Here is a 12,350-nt window from a genome sequence, read left to right as displayed (position 1 = left end):
AAACAAATCACTTAGACAATATCTGTTCTCACCAATCTGCTACAAGTGTGTGTGTGTGTGTGTGTGTGTGTGTGTGTGTGTGTGTGTGTGTGTGTGTGTGTGTGTGTGTGTGTGTGTGTGTGTGTGTGTGTGTGTGTGCGTGCGTGCGTGCGTGCGTGCGTGTGTGCAATTATTTTCTATGTGTGTGTGTGTGTGTGTGTGTGCGTGCGCAAGCATCCATGTGTCTGTGTGTGTACATCGTACACCAGTACATTTACTCAGTACTGGTAATCCCTGTATATAGCCATGTTATTTTAACTTTTTATTTTTATTAGTTAATCAGTGTGTATTTATTCCTCATATCACTATTTCAAATGTATTTCTTTAAAATGTGTTATCTTTAACTCTGCACTGTTGTTAATGGACCCGTAAGTAAGCTTTTCACTTTTAGTCTACACCTGTTGTCTACGAAGCAGGTGACAAATACAATTTGATTTGATTTAGGTTGAGTGTGTGTGGGTATACAGTATGTGTCACACAACGTTACTGCATGCAATATTTTAAGTCTTGTCTGAGTGATGGCATTCACTGCTTGTTTTTGCGTTGTTATTGAGATCCAAATGCAACAGCTTGGTTGAATAAATTGTTCCTACTTCCATATGTTCCCTACAGCTTGCTTTTCTTCCCGCAGTAAAGTTGACATGAAATGTGGACACGTCATAGATATTTCCGGAGTTTGGATCAGAATCAGAAGAGAGTAGGCAGATGTTGCTTATTGTTCTTTGTCCACCTCTGCCTGTAAGAATGGAGCCACACTAATACAGATGTCCACAAGACAGCTTTTATTTTCAAAACAGAATTGCTATGGAAATGACATGCTTTGGTTTTTTTTCATAGTTTCACTGTTTGTATTTGGTGGTGTCTGTCAGAGTGTATTTCCCCTCTCAAAATCTACTGCAGTAGATACAGGGGTCTGTCGTTGTAGTTGGAATAGTTCGAATAGTAACAGAAGGCTGGACACTAACTGCAGGCTTCACATGTAGCCTGTTATAATATTAAACCCTGCATAATTGTTTCTTGCAGTACAATTATCGGCGTAATGTTAATTTTGTCTCGGGAACAGGAGTGGAGAAATAGGATTGATTTCTTTCAGCATCTTGAGAGAATGGGAATGTGCGTTTAGTGTTTTGTAGCCTAAACATGCACATTTTTTCAGCGACATAAAAACTGACAGTATTTTATTTTCAACCACATAAAATATGCATCCAACACAAACTGAAATAATATCAGAAACATGTAGGATTAGTTTCACAGCTTTTCATTTCCATAAAACTTGTCAAACTGATGTCACTTGGACATTTTACGTGGAAATCTCCCCGGTCCCTAAACATCAAGATTATTGATAATGCATTCATTCTATTGATTTATGACATTATTTTGGTGAGCATGCCTCTAATTAGACAAGTTGACTAATACATAGCTTTTCAAATTTCGGAAATTATAAGCAGAAAAATGTCTAAATGAGGCTTAAAGCTTTTTCCTGCACACCTGTAAAAACACTTGTTCTGCCGTCCCTGGATGTGGCACAGGTCCAGGTCAGAGTGTCATTTGTTGTGTTATTGTGGGTTGGACACTGTGGTCAGTGTTCGGTTGTGTTGTTGTGATGGCAATAGACAGTGGTCCATGTTTAGTTGTGTTGTGGATTAGAGACAGTATTATTGTGTTGTGGATTAGAGACAGTATTATTGTGTTTGTGGGTTTGAGATACTGGTCAGTATCCATGCCTCACAGTGACAGTAAAATAACACTCTATTGGCACATGTAGGGAGGGTCAATCCCGATCAAGACCGGCGACAAGGCGGGGGCCATATGGTATCGGTCAACATGGAAAGAGCATGTACAGAGAGAGAAAGAGAACAGAATGAAGCCTTGATGGCGCCTCTCCTTTGTCTTCTGTCTGTGGAATGTGGTACGCCTTTCTTTTCTTTCTCAATTGGATGCTGGAGGGAGTCAGAGGTTATGTTTTGGTCCCGTCGAGGAAAAGGGCAACGTTACAAGTCCTGTTTCAATTAAGTCTGAGAGACGGAGACGGAGACGCTATTGCTTAGGGGAATAGATGGCACAGGACGAGACCATACATCATTCGCTTATATGCAAACACTTCACCCTCATCACTGACATTTACTCAATCCTAGACTATCTACATCTCTCAACTACAGTGGGTGCATCGTAATTTTGTTTTCATGTGATGTGCCCGAAGTGTTGGGTCAGCAGCTTGTTCAGTCACAGTGAGGAGGCATAGAATGAGGATCCTTCAGACAGACTAGTCCAGAATCTGCACATACAGTAGATGACTGCCTGCCTGCCACGTTGCTCACAGACTTCCTGAGCAGAGAGAGAGAGAGAGAGACTGAGTTGAGATTTTGTCTTAGAGCACAAATGACACTCTCTGAAGTCGGTCTCACTCCACTAACGTTTTCATTGGCTGACAACGATATTTCCAGGGTAGCCGTCGTCTGCATATATAAATATATTTTCTGCACCATTTAGTTACTGTATTGCAGGATATCATGAAATCGTTGTCGTGTCATATACACCTTAAATATTTGATGTTTACCACGAGATGAGTTCCATCATTACATGAATGAACTCTGGGATTTGGCTTGGCATCGGATAGAAGCAGACTGTATGCCATTTGATATGGGTTCATATGAATCCATAATATGGAAATAGTATGAATGACAATAACAGTCAAGAAAATGCTATGAAAATCAACAGCTAATGTGTCGTCATATAGGCTGACTGTCAAAAAGAACCCTGCTTTGGCTCGATAACACATTTGAGTTTGCCTTGATAAACACTTTTGTCGCCTCACCATTTTGTATTTGTCATTGCATTTCAGGCTTTATTTTTGTCATATTTAGGTGAGGTGATTTGAAGTGGTGCAAAGGTTGAGCGTTCAACCATAGTCAAACCATGTCTCCATCTGTGCCTAGTACAATAATATCAATGCATTTATTGATATCCAACATGGCCAATATGGAACTAGGCAGATGTGCTCCACTCAAAGGATCCATGTCCACTTTTTCTGCTTTACAATCCAAATGTCATTACCTAACGAAAACCAAGTGATTGCAACTAGGCCATACTAGAGCTTCAGAGTTTTGTTGTTGTGAATATTAATGAAAAATAATTATTCAGTATCTATTCATATTAATTTAAAAAAAGATAAGAGCTGCACTCATTTGGTTTTAATATTAAAGTGAATGACAGAGTAGATTCACTATTCCTCTTTATTCTCCTCTACTTTAAGCTTTATTCATCTCTAACGACAGTTTTGCTTTATAAGACCCCGATATTTTAGTCTTTTTTTACAATTAATGATCTGTGGTAAAACACCCATTAGCACTTTTCTAATGTGACACAAAACTATGGCTAGTATTATCATTAAGGAAATGATGATGGAGCCATAGAAATCCCATTAACTTGGCTGTCAGTGTTCTTGACATGCGGGAAGCTGGGGCTCAGTGAGTTGTGCTGGGCCTGTCTGGGTGCCACAGGAGCTGGCCGATATCTCCTCTTATTTCATGGCATGTGTCTCTCCTGTTGTCATGGCTTGTCTGACTTCTGGGGAGATGGTGTCTGTCTCCCCCCACCTGCTGTCAGTGATTGATTTCCTGATGCATTTGTTTGTATAAAATACATATCATGTATTATATATGATCATAATATCCAATATCCATAATATTAGCATGATTATTTATCCTTTGATGGTAGTATTATTTCCAATAAGGTATTCATTGATTTCAAACTACTTCAGAATTACTATTCATATTCATAACTTGTTTACATGATAAAGTACATGAAGGATTACAAAACTTATGCCATATGATTAACACACAGCTTCTCCATTGCAAATTATTTATGACACTAATCAGCACCTGTTCAAATAATGCTCATTAAGAAAGTTATTCATCATGTGCAGTGTGTGTCCTCTCCCCTCCTCTCCCGCTAGTACTAATTGAGGAGGTTTGACCTGGTGACCCCAGCTAAATTGAGTTGTAGTCCCTGTGGCGAGAGCCTCCTTCCCGGTCAGTCAGGGCCGATTACACAGCCATTGTGCTCCACACTGTAACGTCCCAGCTCTCTGTAACCAACCAGATGAGTCACGCTGTCGCAGCTCGCATATCCAAGAACAGACAGACTCAGGGCTGTGTGTGTGTGTGTGTGTCTGTCTATCAGCCCTTCTCTCAGACAGACAGACAGACGAACACACACGCAACAGGAATTCATTTGATGGATTAGAGCAATTGATAACCCTATTGCATTGCGTAGCGCCCGTTCACTTCTTCATTAGAATGTGTTCTGTTTTGCACATTTGTTTCTACATTTATTCACAAGAGACATCTTACTGTATTGACTGAAGCTGTTATTGTGGACATCTGACCATAACTCCTATTCTTGGTGTTTTCTTCCTACCGATTGGTAATTAATTTGTAGATTACATTTTGAAGGATTGACTCTTGCCATAGGATTGCCAATCTCTCCTAAATGGCCATCATGTGTGTTAGATAGTATGTGTTAATCGGTGGACCTTTGACTCTTCAACACTTGTTGTCAGATTACATTATTTCTGTTACATGTATAAAATCCAAGGAACAGTGTTGATTTGGTCCCATGTGTATGTTGTATCAACAAAACATTGCAGCATAATTATAAATGCAGTGTGTTACTGGCAGAGTGACACAATGTACCTTGTCAAATGAATGAACTAATAGCTGTGTTGCTGAAGCGATATTCAGTTTGCATGCTGTTATATATTCATCTACGTAATAGATTCTGTTCTATTGAGATGGTTATCAGGCAGCTCTAGTATACATTAATTCAATTAGCCAGATGTATTATCATACATTTTCGTTGAAAATTGCAGCAATTGCTGGTGAAATGCGTATTTTTGTTCGTTGCTGAGTGATTTTCGTTACATTTATAGAGCGTTACCATGGGTAAATTATTGTGTATCTGACAGGCTAGATCGGATGACCAATGGCCCACGTAGGTAGCAGCCTTTCAAATCCATTAAAACTTCCCATGGAGTGATGGGACAACACTTTTACAACAAGAATGTAAATTGCTTGTTTTGTTTAATTGGCCAAAACTTTTAATAAGTTCACAGTGGTGACAAATCATCGAATCATGGCTGACACTCCTGTAATGTATAAGTTTGAATGGCATTGTAAAATGGAATTTTCTGCCTCAACTCACTTATCTCGCCAACAGGGACAGTAATCAAAATAACCCCCCCCCCCCTCCACACACACACACACACACACACACACACACACACACACACACACACACACACACAATCCCTCCACCCAACCAAGGTCTGTACGAAATGAGGGCTTTATTAGTAACCCCCCTCTATCCTGGCCCATTTAAATGATGCTGGATGCAAGGTGCTCAACAGCGCTGGAGAAACTCATTAGACTCACAGGGACTCAGGCTCACTCACTAAGGCATGTATGTCTCCACAGGACGAATCGAGGCTTCTGCACTGGTGAGACAGAAAGATACAGAGACACAGTTATCTATGTACAGTGGCTCCATATACTACAAATACTTAGGTGCCTAGTTAGACTGTAAACTCTCCTTCCAGACTCACATTAAGCATCTCCAATCAAATATTAAATCTAGACTTGGCTTCCTATTTCGCAACAAAGCATCCTTCACTCATGCTGCCAAACATACCCTCGTAAAACTGACTATCCTACCGATCCTTGACTTCGGCGATGAAATTTACAAAATAGCCTCCAACACTATAGTCAGCAAATTGGATGCAGTCTATCACAGTGCCATCCGTTTTGTCACCAAAGCCCCATATACTACCCACCACTGCGACCTGTATGCTCTCGTTGGCTGGACCTCGCTTCATATTTGTCGCCAAACCCACTGGCTCCAGGTCATCTATAAGTCTTTGCTAGGTAAAGCCCCGCCTTATCTCAGCTCACTGGTCACCATAGCAGCACCCACCCGTTGCACGCGCTCCAGCAGGTATCATCCCATCACTGGTCATCCCCAAAGCCAACTCCTCCTTTGGCCGCCTTTCCTTCCAGGTCTCTGCTACCAATCACTGGAACGAATAGCAAAAATCACTGAAGCTTGAGTCTTATATCTCCCTCACTAACTTTTGGCATCAGCTGTCAGAGCAGCTTACCGATCGTTGTACCTGTACACAGCTCATCTGTAAATACCCCACCTAACTACCTCATCCCCATATTGTTATTTATTTTTTTGTTCCTTTGCACCCCAGTATCTCTATTTGCACATTCTTCTTCTGCACATCTATCACTCCAGTGTTTAATTGTTAAATTGTAATTATTTTGCCACTATGGCCTATTTACTGCCTTACCTCCCTAATCTTACTACATTTGCACACACTGTATATAGATTTTTCTATTGTGATATTGACTGTACATTTGTTTATCCCATGTGTAACTCTGTGAAGTTTGTGTCGCATTGCTTTGCTTTATCTTGGCCATGTCACAGTTGTAAATGAGAACGTGTTCTCAGCTGGCCTACCTGGTTAAATAAAGGTGCAATACATTTTTTTCCAACTCCTTGTCCTTTCCATGTTAGTGATGTGTTTAACAAATGAACTAACAGAGCTCTGACCAATTAAAGGCCTTTTCTATTCACTGAAATTTGATAAATGGTGTCTGACTCAGGTAGGAGTGCAGACCTTTTGTTCTTCCTTTTGTGGAATTCAACACATTTCCTAAACACGGCACGTCATAAAGACAGATTTTTAGAATTCCTTTACATGCAACTCTTGTTCAATATTGTCCAGTGATTCGAGACATCGCTACTCCTATCTCTTTCTTACTCTCTTAGACAAAAAGGTTCCAAAAGGGTTCTTCGGCTGTCCCCATAGGTGAACCCTTTTTGGTTCCAGGTAGAACCCTTTTTGGTTTCAGGTAGAACTCTTTTGAGTTCCATGTAGAACCCTCTGTGGAGAGTTTCTAGATAGCACATTTTTTTCTAAGAGTGTACCATTTTCAGAAGAAGCTGCTTGACACCTCTCTACATTGACTCCAGCCCCCCTTAGAGGAAGTGGATAGGATCCCTGCCTTAATTATGCAAAGTATGGGATATTTGGTGTCTTTTTTTTTAAAGTGTCGCTAGCTGGTTTCTGGCGTTGGCAGTCACACTGCCACTCTCCCCCTGCCGGGAGGTCCTGTCAGGCTCCCCTTTCTCTCTGCTGAAGGGAAATGAAAGGCTAGGTTGCGAAGGCATAATGGAGAATGCATTTCAACTGCAGGGGAGGAACGGTGAGACGTCAGAAGTTCTCGGTGAGACCCTAATTTTACAGGGAACAGGTGGGAGAGTCTTTTGTTCTCTTCCCGCTGCTGAAATCCATTTAGTACCTTGTACTTGACATGCCGCAAGGAACTCTTTCCCCCCCTACCTGTCACCTAGTTCAAAGCAGGCCCCCTGCGAAAAATGGTTCCTACCTCTTGAACAGGCTAAAGTCATGTTTGTCAAGGCCAATGCCAATAATACCACATCGTGTCAGAAGGATTGGTTGCCATGTAGCTAATGAATTAGTCTGAGCGCTGTCAAACCATCACTCCTTGAACAAGCACTCAGTTACAAACAAGTCACTGACTGACTGGAGCCTGATCTGAATACACGGTCCTGCATTCAGAATCGCACAAATATGCCACATTTAGGTGCATGTTGTGAACTGGCCTTGGTTGCATATATTAACACGTTTTTTCAAAACTTCAAAATAGAAATCCAATTAAAAATATCTTAGAATCTGAAAGATTGTAAATATCACTGTAGTATCAATGTTACAAAAACACTTGCTAATTCATATACTGTGAAGTGCTAAAGAAAAGTCAATATGTACTGTATATTTGTTCAGAAACTTAAACTGCAGTGTTTTTAGATGTGTGACAAGACCATTTTGCAGAAGCGCATGTATTAGTCTATATCTCCTGTCTAATACCTGGGGTGTTATTTTGTCTCAGGAATCTCCTCTCACTTAAGCAGTCATCAAGGCGTTTTTCGGTTGGTCACTGCTGATGTTGGGAGAGGGTTTCTTGGGAGAATTTTATAATTCACATTGTCATTACTCAGTCCTATATGTTATTTACGCGGGTGGCTGCTCGCCATGTTGCCAAACCTCGTACATATGAAAGGCTTGTGTGGATTCCCTGGTTGAGCTGTTAAAATCTCCTAGATTTTCCATACAGAAAAGCCTTAACAGTAAATAATAAAAATAAAGTAACAAAGAAGGGGAAGAAAGTCTCAATGTGTCTGACAGGCGTAAACCTGTTGTAGTTTTTTTGCTGTTAACCATTTCTTCCCCCTCTCTCTCTTTCTTTCTGGCAGTAGAAGACAATGTGACAGAGGAGCAGCACAGTCCTGGGCAGAGTGCGATTCCGAGCGGTAATACTCCATTTCATATTTCATTATTTTGGGTGAACCAGAATCTGGCCTTACAGGAGATGTTGAGTATGGCAATTCTCCTTTAAGGGCAGGAAGCAGCGATTCAACTTGCCATTTACCAGCTTTACAAGCTTAATAATGTCAGAATACGTTCAGGACTTACTGGCGTTTCTCGGAGAAACTATAGTCAACACTGCCGTCACGGCCGGTATGTACTAAATGAAGAGTTGCATGCAACCCGAAAAAATGCCTTTTCTGGAAAGAATCAGTGTGCCTGCGTTAAATCCATATTTTCTACACCTCCTGCAATACCAGTAATATAATCGAAACATTTTGCTGGATTTGGTACATGTGCACTTGGTCAAAAACAATACTTAGATTCCTTCCAGACAAGGCATTTTTTCAGTTGCACGTAACTTTTTATTTAGATGTACATACTGACTGTGGCGGCAGTAATGACGATAGTTGCTCAGCGAAAGGCTGCTTCCTGGGCTTAAAGGAGCATCGCCGTATTCAACGTCTCCTGTAAGGCCAGATTCTGCTTCACATTCTGGACTGGAAAGTGGAGCGTGTGTGTGTGTGTGATCTATCGTCTTTCCAGAGAGGACTGAAGTGTGTTTCAACCACTTGGATATGTTACTGCTCCTTGTGTGTTGGCTCACGTGTGTGTGTGTGTGTGTGCGTGTGCGTGTCCTGTGTGTGTGTGTGTGCTTGTGCGTGTCCATATGTGCGTGTCCATATGTTCATGTCTGTTTGAGAGAGCGTTACATCAGATGCTGTGAAATGCATGCATTGTGTGTGTATTGTATTCATGCCTGTGTATGTGTGTGTGTTCACGTCTTTGTTTCCCAACCTCAGATAGAGGTAGAATACAGCTCACAGAGCAGATGAATGTGTCCTGTCTGCTGGTGTGGCATTCACTGTATGCCCTCCAGGAACAGAGCCGTAATCCAGGTCAGGCTCACAGAGAGCCCACTCTGAATGAAGCCTGCTCCTGATCACGCGACCGTTCTTTCATTTCATTTGTCTCTGCGAAAGGTTAAGTCTCATGTGTGGTTATTTTAAACCTGATATGGATGGCTTTGCCCAGCAGGCTGAGGACTCTGGGTTCTCACAGTCACACACACTGCCTGGCACCTGGCGGTAGAGTCAGTTGTGTTTACCCATTTACCTCTCGCTCTCTGGGCCCCTTCAGACAGAGATATGATATCCCCATGCAGAAACTGGAAACAGAAGGGCTGTTTCACTACAGTATGTCTATGGGGATGGGTCATTGTATTGGTTTTGAAGGTGTCTGAGAGGAGGTCTCTTTCCTTCAGGCCCCTCCCACAGATCAGCGTTTACCAGTCTCCATCAGTCGTCTTAGGCTATTGCTTTTGCGTGAGTGTTTTATTCAGGCCCATGTCAGTCTAGTCTACAGCTGTAGTATTTTATATTAATGCCTGGGTTTTGCTTAACGTTTGGTAGATAAGCAGAGTTTGTATGTCTACATGTTGGTTGGTGTTTGGTAGAGGTAGAGATCCAGGCTCTGTGGGAGTTGGTTGGGGAGAGAGGCAGGGTTCGTCCTCAGCCACCCCAGCAGAAGTAGATGAAGCGCTGGGCTTATGAGCCCCTGTTTCCCCCTGGTTCCCTGGGAGACGTTCTGTCATCCACAGCCAACGGCGGGCTAATGAGAGCTCCTGATTACAACGACCCCCTCAGACACGCACACCCGCCTCTCTCTCTCCTCTCCTCCGCACCTCCTTCCTCTAGCCACCATCTCCAGAGTGAAGGGAGAGAGACAGCAGCGACACGATCGATGTTTGCCTGTGGAGAAATCAAGAGTGTGCACAAATTAATTTCTCACTTTTCTCATTTGAGTTCGTCTGGTTGTTTTTCTTTTAACCCCCTCGTCAGATGCAGTGTAAAGGATCCTAGTAGAAGTTGCAAAACTTTACCAAGATATAGGAGGAGATTATTGTTTTGAATAATGTGTCACAACTTTCATGTAAATTCACCTTCAGAATGGCTCTGGATTGGATAGCTGCTGTTTTAGTGGCTCCTGGCCAATTCTGCTATTTAGTGTATTTTCTTTAGCTTTTTTTGCACAAAATGTCTTGGACATCGTTTCTTAAGACCGACAAGAGCTTCTGGACATCAGAACAGCTATCACTAACACCAAGTTAGATGAAGATTTCTACTTGAACGAGTTGGCGGCGCAGGACATACTGCTCACCCAGGACCAGACGCCACAGACTGTCAAAAAGCCATCAATGAAGTCACCCCATTGTTTCCTATGAGAAATCCCGCTATGACCTCCGACGAGCCGTCAAACAGACAAAGCGTGAATACAGGACTAAGATTGAATTCTACTACACCGGCTCTGACACTCGTCAGAAGAACGCCAAGGCAACCTGTCTAAATGACTAGCGTCCGTAGCACTCACATCTGTAGCCATGGAATGCATTCAAATGCTGGTCATAGCTCACATCAACACCATCATCTCAGACACGCTGGACCCATTCCAAATCACATACCGCCCCAACAGATCCACAGATGACGCAATCTCTATTGCGTTCCACATTGCCCTCTCCCACCTGGACAAAAGGAACACCTACTGTATTTGAGAATGCTGTTCATTGACTACAGCTCAGCATTGAACACCATAGTGCCCTCCAAGCTCATCACTAAGCTAAGGACCCTGAACAGCTTCTAACCCCAAACCAAAAGACTGCTAAATAGTTTGTTAAATAGTGGACCAAATAGCTACCCGGACCATCTCCGTTGACCCTTTTTGCGCAAACTTTTTTTTTACTCATCACAAATGCTGCTGCTACTGTTTTTTATTTATCCTGTTGCCTAGCTACTGTATCCCTTGTTGCATATCTACCTCAGTTACCTTGTACCTCTGCACATCGACTCGGTACTGGTACACCGTGTATAAGTTATCACTACGCATTGTGTATTTATTATTAGTTTTATTATTACTTTTCTCTTTTTTCTCTTTTTTCTTTCTCTCTGCGTTGTTGGGAAGGGCCCGTAAGTAAGTCAGGCGCAGGAGAATCAAACTTGGTATAATGGAGTAGTATAATAAATTAAAACAAAACCAGTATGAGTTTCAAACCCAACAGCATAGGATCTTATGGTTAAACCACTGCCCATTTTGCCCAATCAAGACCCTTTGGATGTCAAAATAACAAACAAAACAACTGAAACAATGGATCAGCTTCTTTTCCTGCTTGTAGGCCACTGATCAGTGATTGACGTGTTCACAATACCCATTAGGGCTTTGACAAGGCCCTAGCTAAATCAGACGTGGTGTGTCGAGTGCTTGGCTCATAAGTAGACCCCCAGTAGTGTTCCTCTATGAGCCTGTATGTTCATTGTGTCTTACAGCCAGGTACCTAGCGTATTATTATTCTATACCCAACACTTATGTTTGATGTGTAGCAGAATAGGAAAAGGGGGAAATGATAACAAAAGAGGTTCTCTGGTAAAGAGGAAAGCCAGCATTATAGTTAGCTAGTGCGGAGGGCAGGAGCAGTATGATATGGGAGATTTAATGAGGCAGAGTGCTTTTTTACCCGGAGAGAAGGCTTAAGATCCACAGCTTGGCTTTACCACAGCCTCCACTGCCTGTGTGTAATTATAACCACATGCTCCACATTCTTTCTTTTCCCTTTTATGTACACTTTTCTTTTACTCCTGACTGTGGCTGGTTGGGGCCATTTTGTGGAAGAGTTTGCCTGCTCCAGTTAAAAGTGGAGTGGACTGAGCTCTGGGTGTGAGGAAGAGGGTGTGTGTGTGTGTGTGTGTGTGTGTGTGTGTGTGTGTGTGTGTGTGTGTGTGTGTGTGTGTGTGTGTGTGTGTGTGTGTGTGTGTGTGTGTGTGTGTGTGTGTGTGTGTGTGTGTGTGTGTGTGTGTGTGTGTACACGCTT

The 12,350-nt window shown here is 42.2% G+C and overlaps 1 protein-coding gene across 5 annotated transcripts in view; it reads left to right on the top strand.

Annotated features, from left to right (window-relative positions):
* The window catches only part of LOC129824120 (zinc finger protein 521-like), a 152,146-nt gene that overhangs the window by 2,252 nt on the left and 137,544 nt on the right, over positions 1-12,350 (top strand). For 3 of the 5 annotated variants that reach the window (XM_055883475.1, XM_055883472.1, XM_055883474.1), the window contains one exon: positions 8,377-8,433. Coding sequence is in view for 3 of the 5 variants with exons in the window: in XM_055883472.1 (XP_055739447.1) it covers positions 8,377-8,433 (57 nt within the window). In the remaining 2 variants the exon portion in view is untranslated. The remainder of the gene's footprint in view (positions 1-8,376; positions 8,434-12,350) is intronic. The other 2 variants (XM_055883476.1, XM_055883473.1) reach the window with 1 other exon arrangement.

The sequence above is a fragment of the Salvelinus fontinalis genome, chromosome 26 (genome assembly GCF_029448725.1).
Source record: "Salvelinus fontinalis isolate EN_2023a chromosome 26, ASM2944872v1, whole genome shotgun sequence".
Lineage (NCBI taxonomy): Eukaryota > Metazoa > Chordata > Actinopteri > Salmoniformes > Salmonidae > Salvelinus > Salvelinus fontinalis.
This window is presented reverse-complemented; position numbering and strand designations above follow the sequence as displayed.